At 50.7% G+C, this 16,290-nt stretch overlaps 1 protein-coding gene across 2 annotated transcripts in view; it reads left to right on the top strand.

Moving 5' to 3' along the window:
• LOC146839441 (transmembrane protein 176B-like) overlaps window positions 1-16,290 on the top strand; it is a 112,302-nt gene that overhangs the window by 44,266 nt on the left and 51,746 nt on the right. For both annotated transcript variants that reach the window (XM_085651491.1, XM_085651492.1), the window contains exon 3: window positions 5,946-6,056. In XM_085651491.1, coding sequence (XP_085507617.1) covers window positions 5,946-6,056 — 111 coding nt within the window. The remainder of the gene's footprint in view (window positions 1-5,945; window positions 6,057-16,290) is intronic.

Here is a 16,290-nt window from a genome sequence, read left to right as displayed (position 1 = left end):
ATTTTAGTATCTAGAATGAGATGTAACACAAACACATCAGTATTATTTAGAAGTATCTCACCAAGATGTTTCTGGACAGAGAATTTGCCTATAATGTATTCATTTAAATAACGTTATGCTATTTACATGTCATTGGTTTCCATGGTGAATCGGGTCATGTGCTTGTTATTTTTACAATGCGGTGGCACCCCGACAAAGCCAATAGGCCAGTGATAGATATTAATGTGATGACCCTTTGACCAAGCCTATAGTCCTGCCTCATATATAAAATGATAACCCCTTATGTTGTGATGCTGCATCTGGTATAGGTGGGGGAGGGGGCATTGTGATTATGTGTTCAGGACTCACTAGGGGTAAGATGTGTTATAAGGGTGGGTGTCACAAAAAGTATTTTCATCTATCTGAGGTCTATATTTATACATGAATGTATAGTATTTATTAGTGTGTGTATAATAAAGGTACATTTCCTTTTTAAAAGAAAAAGCCCTGAATGGTAGCGATTTATTGAGTGCTATTATTGACTGCCTGCGGATGCAGATTACTAGTCCACACCACCTCTCCGGGGTAGATTACTAGCCCACACCACCTCTCCAGAGTGGATTACTAGCCCACACCACCTCTCCTGAGTAGATTACTAGCCCACACTACCTCACCAGAGCAGATTACTAGCCCACACCACCTCTTCTGAGTAGATTACTAGCCCACAACACCTCTCCAGAGCAGATTACTAGCCCACACCACCTCTCCAGGGTAGATTACTAGCCCACACACCTCTCCAGAGCAGATTACTAGCCCACACCATCTCTCATAAGTAGATTACTAGCCCACAACACCTCTTCTGAGTAGATTACTAGCCCACACCACCTCTCCAGAGCAGATTACTAGCCCACACCACCTCTCCAGGGTAGATTACTAGCCCACACACCTCTCCAGAGCAGATTACTAGCCCACACCATCACTCATGAGTAGATTACTAGCCCACACTACCTCAACAGAGCAGATTACTAGCCCACACCACCTCTCCTGAGTAGATTACTAGCCCACACCACCTCTCCTGAGTAAATTACTAGCCCACACCACCTCTCCAGTGCAGATTACTAGCCCACACCACCTCTCCAGGGTAGATTACTAGCCCACACACCTCACCAGAGCAGATTACTAGCCCACACCACCTCTCCTGAGCAGATTACTAGCCCACACCACCTCTCCTGAGTAGATTACTAGCCCACAACACCTCTCCAGAGCAGATTACTAGCCCACACCACCTCTCCAGGGTAGATTACTAGCCCACACACCTCTCCAGAGCAGATTACTAGCCCACACCATCACTCATGAGTAGATTACTAGCCCACACTACCTCAACAGAGCAGATTACTAGCCCACACCACCTCTCCTGAGTAGATTACTAGCCCACACCACCTCTCCTGAGTAAATTACTAGCCCACACCACCTCTCCAGAGCAGATTATTAACCCACACCACCTCTCCAGAGCAGATTATTAACCCACACCACCTCTCCTGAGTAGATTGCTAGCCCACACAACCTCTCTTGAGTAGATTACTAGCCCACACCACGTCTCCTGTGTAGATTACTAGCCCACACCACCTCTCCAGAGCAGATTACTAGCCCACACCACCTCTCCTGAGTAGATTACTAGCCCACACCACCTCTCCTGAGTAGGCCTGGGACTGCTCTGCTTCGCTACCCTGACAGAGTCAAGCGCTACAATGGAATGCTTGGGTCCCAATAAGGAGACGATTGTGGACCTGTTACTTCTGCAGAACTGACATCCTGCAAAGCTAATCACACAGTTTCTTTCATCTACCTTCACTTGTCTTCCATCCCCACAAAGAGTCCACGCAGAACTCGGATCATGCAGTGTTTGCGCAGTCACTGGACTTGGTGTGGAGTTGGCACGAGTTAACAGTAGAGCAGTAGACCTCCTAAACATGGCTGGATGATGTAGGATTTCTTTTGTTTCGCATGACTCCCTGGGTGTTGTTCATGGCGACCCAGTCTCTGTGCACCCTTACCAGATAGGTTTTTTCTGTTGAACTGAACTCTGGAGGGAGTTTGGCTGCCTTGGACTGAATGGCTTTGGCACTAAAGTTGATGGATAACGGCTACTCCTTTTGGTCCATCCTGGGAAACTTTGCTCCGACAAACTGCCAGAGCCCCTTTGATCCTCCACTCTCAGCATACCCTGGAGCAAGGTACATTGTTCCTGTCCCTTACCATTACTCTGGTGGTGCTTGTCCCTTCTGGAACAGCACGACAAGAGCTATTTTATTTATATTTATAAAGCTTTATATAGTGCGAACAAGATCCCGAAGGATAACAGAGCGCTTTACAATATGAATGGGAGGAATAACATAAAAAAACAGTATCAACATCCGAGCAGGTGAACGTATCCCTCTTAGGGTAAGAACTTGTTCATACGGAATCGTTCAGCTTCCAATTTGAAAGTCTTTGTTGAAGAGATTCTGCGTACTTCCGGTGGAAGAGAGTTCCAAATCTTTGGTGCAGCACCGGAGAAGGCTCGGTGACAAGTTTTTTTTTTGTTCAGGATAAGTGGTTTCAGGAGGAAGGTAGTGGCTCTTCTTGAGGCTCTAGAACCACAGGATAGTTCAAGTTTTTGCGCAAGGTACCTGGGAGTATTGAAGTGAAGGGCTTTGTGAGCCAGAACAGCAATCTTTAACTGAATTTGGCCTTCGTAGGGTAGCCAAAGAAGAGATTTTAGGACTGGGGATATATGATCGTATCTTTTGGTGCCTGTAACCAGTCTAGCCGCTGCGTTCAAAGTTGACCTTAGTGGCACCAGGGCGTATTTGGGAAGGCCACTGAGAGTAGCGCAGCCATAGTCAAGCCTCAGCAAGACAAGCGCTTGGACTACCTGCTTGAAATCCTTTAGTGGTAGGAAAGGTTTGATATTTCTGAGTGACCTCAACAAATAGTTTGCTCCCTTACATACACTGCTGATATGATTTTTCATATTCAGGTGCTTGTCCATGGTGACTCCGAGGGATTTTGCTGAGTCAATGATGAGATGAGTGCAATTGAAAGCAGTGAGGTGACTCAGCCATAGGTCTATCTTGGGGATGTGGTTCGGGGGGGGGGATATGAGCAGGGATTCTGTTTTGGAAGTGTTAAGCAGGAGATGGTTCTCCGTTAACCAGTTTTCAGTAGACTTTAGAGTAGGGTTGAGGGAGATGATGTTATCCAAGGATGAGATTTTCAAATAGAGTTGCGTGTCGTCCACATACATGTGGAAGAGAATGTTCATAGAGTTTAATGAGTTAGCGAGAGGTTCCAGGAAAAGGTTGAATAGGATGGGATATAGGGCGGACCCTTGAGGGACCCCCATGAGTACAGGAGAGGGCTGGGCGAGAGAGTGCTTTGCCTTGACTCTTTGTGATCTGTGATGAAAGAAAGACGAGAACCATTGTAACACCTGATCAGCAAAACCCATTCTATATTGCAGGATGGATGGAAGGTTGTCATGATTAACCGTATGGAAGGCGGAGGAAACGTCAAGGAGAATCAGGAGGCAGGATTCATTTTTGTCAAGCATTTTTAAAATGTCATCCATAACGTGGTTGAGAGCCGATTCAGTGCTGAGTCCCTTCCTGAAACCAGATTGATGTTGTTTTAGAAGTTGATAGTTTTCTATGTGATCACAAAGTTGAAACTGAACACATTTTTCTAGAAGTTTTGCTAGGGTGGGTATGTTGGAAATGGGGGGGAAATTATTGAGATCAGATTTGTCAGCATTCGTTTTTTTTAGAATAGGTGTAACCTGAGCTGCTTTTAGGCAAGTGGGGATCGTGCCTTGTGAGAGAGAAGCGTTTACTATCCTTGTCCAGGTGGGGATGAGTGCCTTCTTGATTTCTTTGAAGATAGCCGGGGGCAACAGGTCACTGAAGTGGTTGGAGGGGTTGATATTCTGAAGAATCTTGTGGATGTAGTTTTCACTAAAAGGGGTAAAGGTGCCCCATGACGCATTGTTCTTAGTGTTCTTGGTGGTCAGTTTGTCCTTATCCAAGGGGTCAAGGGGGGAGGCAGCACCTGAGGGAGGCAGTAGCCTTCTTAGACGCGAAGTCAGCAGAGATGAGTCTTGATTTCTCAGAGAAGAAAGCGGCAAGATCATCGCATGAGGGTGGGCAGCCATCCAGTTCAGAGTGGTTTGGAACAACGACTGATTGCTGTTTGACCAATTCGAACAGTTTCTTGGGGCAGTTTGCTGTTTGATCCAGTTCGTGTCGGAAGTAGTCAGCCTTGGCACTCTTGATTTGTTAATTGTAGAAGCTCCTGACATCTCTAAGGAGTTTTAGTTGGTCCGAGGAAGGATTGGATCGCCAGGACCATTCAACTGCCCTGAGGTTGCGTGGTTCAGTGTTTAAGTTGTCATTATGCCACGGTTTGGATATTTTAGTTGAGGCATTTTTGTGTTGGATTGGAGCAATGTCATCCATGATGTTGGAGATTGTCAAATTCTAGGCGTCGGTGAGTGATTGCACCTCGACCAAATCAGCTTGGGCGGAGAGGGCAGACTTACATTCCACAGCTAGAGCTGGCATTGAACAGCTGCCTGGTACAGGATCACAGTCCTCATCTCAGTGCTTTGGGTTTGGCATGTTTTTTGTCATATCTCACTAGCATTTTTACAAGTATTTATTTTAAAATGCCTTTTGAACATTGTTGTGCAGATAAGTCTTGGCCACCAGTTGCAGTAATTCTAAGTCACCTATGATAGTTACGTGATGAAGTTGCCAAAGACTGGGAGGCTTTGTAAAAATGTAAAGTCTGACTGTTCTATCTGTAAGTTCAGTTAGTGTACTTAATCAAATAATAAATCTCCTTGATAAATGGAGCCCTCTGCACATTTTGTGTGTGTGGTAGGGGTCTGGATGAGCGGAGGTGTCAGGAAGGTTTGTGAAAGCAGATGTGATTGTTGGCATATGCTGGGCCAGTGTTTTGTAGCGCCTTGAAAGTGTGGGTGAGGAGTTTGAATTGTGCTCGTTTGTGAATGGGGAGCTGGCAGAGCTCCCCATTCACAGGAAGCTTGTTTCTGGTCCAAGGAAGGCATGGTTTGGCAGTTCGGGCTGGACTGTTCCCATGAGGCACAGGGTCAGACTGATTTGCATATGGCCATGTCTGAACTGGGGCGGCAGAGTGGGCTAAAGAACGGTGATGGATCAAACCCAGATCTGTTGACTGGGTGTGAGTGTTTGATTGGTTCTGATGCTCCGTCCATCACCACCCCCTTTTGTACCGCTTTGTTCGCCATAAGTTGGCAGGGTATGCTCAGACGTGAGTCCCTTGCTCACTTTGCCACTGGATTCAAGCAAGCCTGGCTGAAGACAGCTGAAATGCCGGAAACCGGTCCTAGGAAGCTTGTTTCCGGTCCAGGGAAGGCATGGCTTGGCAGTTCGGGCTGGACTGTTCCCATGAGGCACAGGGTCAGACTGATTTGCATATGGCCATGTCTGAACTGGGGTGGCAGAGTGGGCTAAAGAACGGTGATGGATCAAACCCAGATCTGTTGACTGGGTGTGAGTGTTTGATTGGTTCTGATGCTCCGTACATCACCACCCCCTTTTGTACCTTCTCGTCAGGAAGAAGCAGATCCATCAGAGCGCGTGTCTTTGGATTTCGAGGTTGTGTAGGCGTTGGATGGGGATAGGGTGGTAGACCATGTCAAACTCTGTGGAGGGGTCCAGGAAGATGACGGCTGCCATATCTCCTTTGTCCAGAGTCATGCAGATATGATCCCTAGAAGCGATGAGGTCAGTTTCCATGCTGTGGCTGTGTCTGAAATCAGACTGGGTGGTGTTGTAATTGGAGCAGGAAACTAAGGTTGAAGGAAACGGGGGGGGGGGTCGAATGCATTGTGGGGCCCATTTTAAAGTTATGTAGCCTGAATGAATCTTTTCTTTTCCCAACAGGCAGTACTGCTCATGATCGGCCTTGTGTGTGTGTCCATCGGTGTGCTCATCTCCTTCTTGCAAATGGGGAGGATGTACTGGAGTGGCTCCTGCTTCTGGACAGGTGTTCCGGTGAGTGTGTTCTGTCATTTCATGCGACAGTTAAGAGCTGTTTATGGAGTCCACTGAAACAACCCTTGTCCAGAGAATCTCTGGGCAGGAACAGCCAGAGCTCTTCTTCCTGCTCAGTAGACACCTTCTGACCCGGTGTGTAGGTGGTAGTGTTGTGACCTGGGTTTGTTTTGGGGAAGAACTGAACCCCAAATCAAGCTCTTGGAGCGCTGCCTCTGTGACTATGATTTGATGGACTAGTTTCCTCCTGTTTCTACTACAGTTGTGGTTCTTGCCATGGATAATGCGTGTTGGTGTTACAACCGTCCACAGATTTAGTTGATTCGTCCCTGCATAGACTGTCCGCTGAGAGCCGGAGCTAACACTTGATTTAGGATCAAGTTTGCATTTCAGCCAAAGAATATTATCTATAATATGGGAATCTAACTGCAGAGGCCAGGCTCACTCAACACTAAAATCGATTTCTTTCAGAGTATTTCTTTTAAATGAACACATCAGTAGTATACATTCATGAAGGGTATTGTTGTAATTCATTCTATAATTCTATACCTTAATGCCTTGGTTGTTCCCTGACCCCTCTGTCCTCCATGACAGTAGTATAGTCCAGTTATAGAACCTTTGTGTTGGACATCCTCTTCCTGTCCGTTGATGTACCTGAGGAGTGTCAATCAATCAATCATGGCTTTTGGAGCACACTACTCACCCGTGAGGGCCTCCAGGCGCCGGGGGAGGGGTTGTGAGCTGCTCCGTTGGGGTCATTCGAAGAGCATCCCGAGAGCAGGAGGACACCGCTGTTGGTTCTTGGTGTTGCGTTGGAATAAACTCCATGAATAACCTTCACGTTGAGTGTCCGTGAGTATGATAGGTCCATTGTTATTTTAAGTGACAATGCTCTCACCAACAGTGGTAGCGATGTTGCATCTTCAACCAACCTGAACTTTCCACACTCGTACTGTGGAAACCTAAAAAATAATGAAGACACTCCGCAGTAAGATTCACAGTGTAACTGTATCTTCGATAGCTGTGAGGAGCTAAGTACCAAATCCGGACTTGCTCCAAATACCGAAGTTAACATGGGCTGTATAGACGAATGTACATATTGCACAAAGATGCACAGCCAATGAGAGCCAGTTGCTCGGTGAAAGAACTGGGGTTTTCCACTCATGTATCCAATCATTAATCAGAATAAACCCTTTGGCTATGCATAGGCATTGATTTATAACGTCAGCCAAAGAAGCGAAGCAGCGGTTTGTCACACACCGACATGCCTGGGGATGTTCTGCGGCTCACTTATTGAGTGTCACATAGTATCGCCATTGGCACCACTCAGTCCCCCCTCCAACAAAATACATTACCCAATAATAACACACACCCAGACTGTTTGATTGGGTACAAATGCTGCAGGTTTATTACATACACCGTTATGTAATAGGTGGGTTATCTTATGGGCGATCCAAGGGCAGGCAACAAACTGGGCCGCCTGCCCGCCTGATGAGCCGGGTAGCACTGGGACGGACTCCGCCTTTGCTGCCGTCCAAGTGATTCTCTTACAGGATCACGTGACCATTGGTAACTTCTACTCACGCCCCTTCCCGGGGCGGAGCACCGCATAGCAAACCCCCGGTTGTTCAGGCCCACAACCGCCCGAAGGACTAGCGGGGTGCCGACACGGCTTCCAGGACCCTCTCATGAGGCTCCTCGGATTTGGCTCTGGCACCCCTATGGTGCCGCGCAGAGGTACCCTTGGTACCGGCATGCTTCCAGATCGCCCTGTAACTCCGCCTGCAACGAAAAAAGGAAACATTACAATATTCTCACCCCACCTGCCATCACCACGCCGGGTAAGCGGTAGAGAGGGATGTGGCATGCGAGGCGAACAAGAGGTCGCCAGCATGGTGGGGGATGGCTATATAGCCTCCCCCTCGCAAAAAGGAGCCCCGAAAGTGACGCCCCTCGTGTCACTTCCGGGCAGGAAAGAGGAGGGGGACACCGGCCGGAGTCCCTGCCCCCAGAAAGGGGAGGCGGGGAGGGTTGACTGGTGCCCAGGCGACACTAGGGTGCCGACCTCTCTAGTGGCCCCCTGTGGGGGCTGCGGTCAGCGGCATAGTATCGCCATTGGCACCCCTCAGTCCCCCCTCCAACAAAATACATTACCCAATAATAACACACACACAGACTGTTTGATTGGGTACAAATGCTGCAGGTATATTACATACACCATTATGTAATAGGTGGGTTATCTTACGGGCGATCCAAGGGTAGGCAACCAACTGGGCCGCCTGCCCGCCTTATGAGCCAGGCCGCACTGGGGCAAACCCCGCCTTTGTTGCCGTCCAAGGGATTCTCTTAGAGGATCACGTGACCGTTGGTAACTTCTACTCATGCCCCTTCCCGGGGCGGAGCGTCGCATAGCAAACCCCCGGTTGTTCAGGCCCACAACCGGCCGAATGACTAGCGGGGCACTGACACGGCTTCCAGGACCCTCCCATGAGGCTCCTCGGATTTGGCTCTGGCACCCCCTATGGTGCCGCGCAGAGGTACCCTTGGTACCGGTCTGCTTCCAGATCGCCCTGTAACTCCGCCACAGCTCTGGAGGCGGCCACCGTCGCCGCCAGAGCCCCCCACCAGAACTGCTAAAGTCGTACCTGCAATCTCTCCTGTCTAGAGCTTCCTGCAATCTAGATGAAAGAGAACCATCCCTGCTGGTTATAGATGGCCCCATCTATATCCCAATGCCCTTGACGCTATCCTGGGTCAGATAGTGTCTGCTGAAACATAAAGCCCGTTAGGCCTGAGAAGTTGTGCCAAGAACCATTCACCCCATGTGGGAAAGTTCCACTGCTTCACTTGCCACAGCCTGAGCCAACTCTGGGCGGGGTGGATGCCGAACACCCAGGCTCACAAAGCTCCATCTATTTGCTGATCTCACCTAGCTGCCGTCCTCCTAGCACCGAGTGTGCCTGAACACCTGCGTGCCCATCTATGGGACAGCAGCCCACTTGCTAGGTGACCAGTGCCCCACCCGCCTGCCTGCTTTGGCTATTATGGCGAGAGGGATTTTACTTAACCTTTGAACAGTCCCTTTGTTTGCTAAATCCTGACGCACAGGAGTGTTCATAACTGAAAGCGTGTGACCATGGGCAAGGGGCCCTCTTGCCCTTGCCATGTATCCCTTATTCCTTGTGGGAATTATGCCCGTTCAGTTCCCTTTGTGGTGAATCCCCCTAGGCATACCAGCTTAGAGAATCTGTCTGATTTAAGCAGTGCGCACCGTCTGCGGTATGGTCCAAGCATTAAGGATTGACTAAGTCCTACTTTACCCCATCCTTGCATGCTCCCAGATAGGAGGGTGGCAGGGGGGTACCCACCGCCAACCCGGAGCATCCCCAGCGGTGACAAATTACCTGCTCCGTTGAAGTTTAGTTTTAGTTACACACTGGGCGTGCCAAATGTTCTATTGACATAGTGTCCCCTTGTGTTTGACACGCTGCTACCCCAGTTATTGGGACGGCAGCACACTATGTTGGCTGACCGCATCCCCACCAAGCGAGGTAAAAGTGTCGGCATCCCAGGTTCCCAGTTTCCTGCTAGCAGCAGTACACGACCAGTGGCTCCGCTGGGAGATACCACAAACCCCAATGGTCATCCGAACATTAAGAAACGCCCCATTCTCACCTGGGCGTACCTCTGAATGATAGTGGTTTCACACAGCTGTAAGGCCAGAGGCACGCCTATTAAACCTATTTACTGGTTTTACTGTTTTGTGCTACTCTGCACCCTTATGGTTACAGCTCTGTGTTTGCGCAGCGCGCGTGCCCCCAGGGCACAATGTTGCTGAAGAGCTGGTGTCTGTTACCCATTCGCTGATACTTATCTATCGCTAACTGCCCGTACTTGGATTGAAGGAATGCTGGATGCTTCCCAAGAACTGTAGAATTCGTGGTCCCACCTAGATTGATCCCATAGCTTGGGGGAAACCCAAGTAGTAGTCAGGACCTTCATGGTACCTCCACCCTAGTGTGGACTATCAACGTATTTGGGACACCAGAGCAGGAGATGCCCCTTCACGTCTCAGGTTCTAACCCATAGAAGGATAACCCGGGGGGCAGACAATTCTGTGGGAACCATACTGGAACCTTCAGTGCAAATACCGGTCCTTTCCTGAATGTTGAGAATGCTGATGGTCAATAATGCCCTGTCGCCATAAGGCTCTAACGTAGTGTTTACCAAGCTTTTTGAACCGCCGCACACTTGTGAGATTACAACTACACCACCCACATACCGCTCTGGCTAAATCGCGGGTGGATAGGTCTTAGCTGAAGCAACCCGAAACCTGCCTTTGGTTGCAGAGGAATGCCCCCCAGTGTAAACTGGACCTGTTTCTATATGGTGCCCGCAGATGTTCCTCATCAGGGCCTAACCACTGGTGCTGCCTGCTGGTATTTTGCTGCTTCTTATATGACCTCCAAATATATACAGGACCACACTACCTTACAACACGCCAGTATCAATGGCTTAACAAAGCTCGTTAGTTGTCGAAGATGACCGAAGCCACAATTCTGGCGTCGCCGCGTAGCATTTCGAATATGCTTCCATTCTGGAATGGTGGGACTGTCACCTATCTGTGTTGCACAAGCATTAAGTGTCTCCCTTCAATGAATAGCAAGCTCGCCCATGGCTCGTGCTGCAGGCACTTCGTCGCCATGCAACTGACGTTATCCTAAATAACGTGGCATGTGGGTGGTGCCACATTACTGACACCCCACAGAGCGCTGTGGGAACAGCATACACCGTACCATGTTGTGCCTTCTAAAATTCCAGGCCGCATCCTAGACCGAGGGTATTCACGCAGTGCCCACTGCTCTTTACCGCGAGACCCCTCCTCGCACGCAGTGAAACTTGAATCCTAGGTTAATCTAGCGTTCGGTCGATTCCACTTACACTAACAAAGTGTGGGAATGGGGGCCCTCATATGATAGCGAGGCCGTAGGCAAATTTTGCCCGCGCAAAACCCGTCTGCCAGGAAACATATTCCCTAGTGATGGAGCGTCGCAGGGAAATCGTAAGGCCAATCGGGTCAGCAAAGCACGGGGAGTGCAGTGCGACCTGCTCCGGCGGTGCGGCCAATTCCACAGAAATGAACGTGGTCAGAGGGGATGGGGCAGCGACTAAGGCACCATCCAAACCACTGAAATAACGTCGGCGAGAATAGTTCCATGAAGAAAAGCATTGAATGAATCGCTCCTCAAAGTCAAAGGACAAATACCCTGTCCGGTTACCACCAAGGCAGACGTTTCGCAATGCCAACTGGAGGCAGGGTAGCACACAATCTCAGACCTAGAGCTAATCACGGCAAAACCCATATAGAGATCCCAAATTGCACAAAATGAGAATCAGCATGCGCGCGCTTCATACCCCAAGGCAGTTCTACAGAACACCTGACAATTGTGCGACTACATGCCAGGACTCATGTCAGGCGGCCACTTCCTTTTGCACCACACCTTGCTCCTGCCGTGCTGCCCCTCATAGTAACACCACAACCAACCCTGATACTCATGCAAGCGTGATATTTCCGCCTATTCCGAGCCCTCCAAAACTGTACGACTGGCTTGGTCAGCTGGCAACAGTGATATTACTGCCAATTGCATTGATCCATGCCTGTTGGATCATCTCTACCATAGACAGACAGCGCCAAGCCGTGGCAGACTGTCCCAAGCGCCAGTGTGCAATTAACTCCCGTGCGGCGCACCAGCAACCACTTGGTCACATTCCACCGGTAAACTTTGTGCCGTAATTTAGACACATGTCTCCTGGCGCACCTGACCAGGATCATGTTTCAGCCTTAAAGTTCATTATGCGAAAAGATTTGACAAACGGCGTCTCCCCCTTCCCCCAATCCAGAAACACACCAAAGAAGGAAGTATGAGCTCGAAGGGGGATGGTTATTTTGACAGCACGTCGAACGCTACCAGGTGTCCCCACCTGTCACTATATAGACAGCCTCTGGCTTGTTATTGCGGTCTGCCGCCTAGGCCTTAATAAGAGGCGTCTAAAAACCTCGGAACAGCGTCATCTGATTCCCTAAATATGAAAACTCTCTCGTATCTGTCTTAAAGCTGCGTGTTCTATCTTTCTTATGTGCCTTGGAGCCTATTGCGTGCATACTGTAATCGTGCAGCTACACTTAGGGGCCTATCAGATCACACATGGCTCTAGTCTTGGAGGCTGCAGTTTTCCCCACTTAGGTTACTGTGGGCTCCAACATGCCAAACTTTCACACCCATAAACCGAATTTAAAGCACAACAGTGGAACAGTGCCACCCGGTGTCCAGAACCCATTACACAAACTGCTGGGCCCCTTGTCTTGAGCCCAAAAAACACCAAGCACGATAAGCCAGTGCCAAGGCCACTCAGCCTCAGTTGCCGATGGGACCACATTGCACTAAACGCCCCAAAACCAACTCAGTCCCCTGCTGCAGCATGAAATACAATCAATCGACCTCCCCCAATGAGGCCCGGTAATACCATGGGTCGGGTCTGCAGATGCACTGGTCCCGCGGGACCCACCATGGCTGCGCAAACACGCCAAGAGCTTCCGTTGTGCCCTCGTAGTCAAGGGGCCCACTTGGTCACCCGAGGCAGCGACCTAATGTCCCGTGGTACTTCAGTGACATGCTTCACCCCTCTCCCCTCCCCAGGGAGACGCGGGCTCCAAGACAACTTCTAAACGGTCCGGAACAAGCACTGCGAGGCCGAGCTAAAAGCATCTCAGAACTTGCCCGAGGAAGGTTCACAAAAGCATGGCAAATTTAAACGGCCACTCAGTAAATTGCCACACGGTAGGCACACTGGCACATTTACGATTACATATACAATCCCGGCTGGCTGGCCCTCGTGGAGAACCATAGGGCCAGCAGTCGCACCGTGGCCGACGGTGCCACACTTCCCTACGACTAGGATCCGGACATTCTGATGCGCCCCACTGTTTCTTCGGCAAACGATGAACTGCAGGCATGCCCTCGCCTAATTACCGCCTGCCCCACTAAGGCATGTGGAGGTCCCCACGATGGTGCATACAATTGTCTCCACACAGCTGCAGCTTCTACACCCTCTCGTTAACATCCCCCTGGTACTAGTTTCCACCGTGTGGAGCACAGAAGCCTATGGGCCTCTAATACGGGAATACTGTATTTACCGATCCGGACCACCTGAAAGTGGTGAAGGAAAGGGGGATTATCTTGACTCCCGGAGAAATCAGCGTGAGGCATAATTGCGCCTGGAAGCCAAAGGGTTTATCAACTAATAGTGCGCAGACCCCCATGCAGCCAGCCACGTGTGAGAAATGCAATCATGGCCCCAAAATTAGCTCTATCATCCACTGCCATACGTTGGACATGCAGCGCAAAGGCCTTGCTGACGTGTAGCCACTGGTCGGTGGGATTAAAGCTGAGCTGGCTGACTCGGCCCCTTAGTAGTAGCCGCAATGTGCACAAGCTGTGGCCATAACCGCAGCAACCCGCTCCTCAAAGTGACCCACTATCCATACCGCAATCCAGCAGAAGGAGAGCAATGGGAACCTTTGGACCTCTTTGTGGAAAGGGACCGTTGCCAATTACGCCCGCAAGGGCTTGTGCCGGGAGAAAGCATGCACCGCGGGTGCGACCGCCATTTTTGCCTCGCCCGGCCAGGAACAGGAGGGCCCCCCCGCTACACTGCCGGAGGCCCTAGGTTACCCTTCAAACAAAGTTAGATCCCCGGCACAAATATCTACCAAACAACTCCTATCGATTAGCCGGTGCATATGGAGAGCAGCTTAAGGACTCAGCCCCCTGCCGCCATGCTGCCCATATAACATACCCCTGCTTACGCGGCCTTAGTACAAAAAATACCTTACCATGAAGCCGTATACACATCGACTTACGTCGCCCTTTACCAACAAGCACTGCCCAAATAAAACAATTGCGCATTGCGGCGAGAAGACCGCCATTGTAGGCAACACAACATATGCTCAGGTAAACAATGTAAAGCGCCTGCTACAGATGCGAGGGTTTTCCGCATAACATTACGCCGCAGCCCAACCTTTGAGCCCCTTCATTATCGTGTGCCAGACGACAAGTGTCGCCACCCCATGGCAGCCACAAAAGCCACGTCCTCCAACATAACACGGCAGCTGTGCAAATCGGGACTGCATTGAGCACCGCGGAATGCCCCGGGCATTCAAATAGATCCCCCTCCCTGAGCCATCCTGCACGTACTGCCCCCAGCATGACTGCAGGCTTCCAAAATGCCACATCCTCTGGCTCCGGGAGCCGATCTGGAGCAAGGCACTATGCCCGAGGCACAGGGCGGAGGGGGGGAATCCTTGCGCCGCACACACAGGTTGGGGCCTCTGTCCAACTTCAATTGGAAAGTTACAGAGGGGGCCACACGACGCGCAGCCACAAGCCACCCGGTGTCATTGCTGAGTTCGCCTGTTGAAAACAGACTCACTAATATAGGGCTTTCTTTTCATTTCATTTCCTTGCACTGGAGCCTCGCCTGCGAGTAGGCGGCTTTCTACACCCTGCCGCGTCTGGCTAGAACAGCAATAAACCATGGGATATGTAAGGCTGCCCGGGGGGGGGGGGGTTGCGCAGCGGCCCGCCCCTTTGAGGGCGGCCGCCTTAGTGCCACAGGAAGGCACAGGGGTGGGAGGTCGTGTCCCTGGGATGGACCAAGGGAGACCCCAGCAGATAGCTGCTTCCGGCGGGGAGGAGCCAGGGGGGTACATATTCTGTCTCCGCCCCCTCCTCGCCCTCTTGTCCGCTCGTTCGCCTTGATGCCGTTTCGTTCCTCCTGGTCTGACGTCGGGTTGTTTTTCGTGGTTCCGGGTACCCCGGTGAGTGCTTTGTGGGATGAGAGCGAGAGTTTGTGGATCGGCGGGGTGATGTGCTCAGGGCGCCTGGTGTTCTTGCTGGCCGGGAGGGCCCTTTGCGGTGCTTTTGGTTCATTACGTCGGGCGTCTCATGGCAAGGAGGTAGCTCAGTGGAGAGCACATGCTTAGCATACAGGAGGCCCCGGGTTCGCTCGCGGGTTTCAGAAGTTGTGTGGTGCTTTGGTATTTAGGCGAGGGGGCATTGGGAGTGCTGAGGCCGAGCCGTGGGCCGCGTGCGTTATGCCCCTGCCTTGCACCCCGGGAGGTACTCCGGTGTACGGCCTCAGTAATGATCGGGGGCATGTGAGGTCGCTTGCGTTGGCCCGCTATTGTACTGAGGGCTCCAGGGTCCGCATCGTTGTAGCAGGGGAGCGCAGGCAGTCTAGGTCGTGTGCTCTTAGCCCGTGCTCCCACCCCCCTTTTTTGAGGTTTCCCATGCCGCGGTCCCAGGTGCAATTGGAGGCATGCGGGACCGCTGGGTTGGTGCACTATTTTTAGCTACTGGCATAGCTCGGGAGGTGGCGGTTGCGGAACTGCTGCCCTTAACTCTGCTTCATGCGGCGAGAGGAGAGGCAGGCTACTTCGGTTTGGTGTTGCAGGGGGCACTTTAAACGCGTACGGTTTTTTCGCAAATAGTTTTATTGTCTTGTGGACTCTGATACGGCGAGCGGAGCATTGGGGTCATTTGAGCAGAGGGAACGGTGATCTCTGAGCATCAGTCGTGTCGCCACTTTAATTTTGGGTAATGACCCTTTGCCTTGTAAATAGGAGGTTTGTCCGCTTGCAGGATGGATGTTCAAAATCATTGTACTGAGAGTATAGAAGGGGCACTACACCGATTGCTTGTCCATGTATTTACCGTGGGTGCAGTAAGGTCTTTATGCCAGGGGGGGCACTGTTCCTCATTTACGGCTCCATACAGGCCAGAGTTTCTGTCGTTAGAATTGTAGGGGTTTCATGCAGTTCAGAGGTGCTGCGTGATCCCAGGCACCTTGACATGTTTCCCTGTGCGCCCATGGGGGACTTCACGTTTTCCAGCTCAATCAAGGCAAGGGCCAAAGTGGAATTTTGTTAGGTTGGAAACCTGCCTCAATTTGGTGCTTGTCAGATCGTTTGTGTTTTAAGAAAAAAAAAAAAAAAAAAAAAAAAATAAAAAAAAAAAATTTAAATGCGCTTGGCTGGCCTTTTAGGCGGACCTCGTGCTCCTCTTTGCCTCTGAACATGGTCATCGCACCCCTGCCGTTTTTGCCAGATTGGTGCAACGCAAATTGCCAGATATAGAAGTGCAGATTGCTGTGCCTCCCAGTTGGGCCATACATT

This window comes from Triturus cristatus, chromosome 4_1, assembly GCF_964204655.1.
Source record: "Triturus cristatus chromosome 4_1, aTriCri1.1, whole genome shotgun sequence".
Lineage (NCBI taxonomy): Eukaryota > Metazoa > Chordata > Amphibia > Caudata > Salamandridae > Triturus > Triturus cristatus.
The sequence above is the reverse complement of the archived record's forward strand: the minus strand, read 5'-3'. Positions and strand labels throughout refer to the sequence as shown.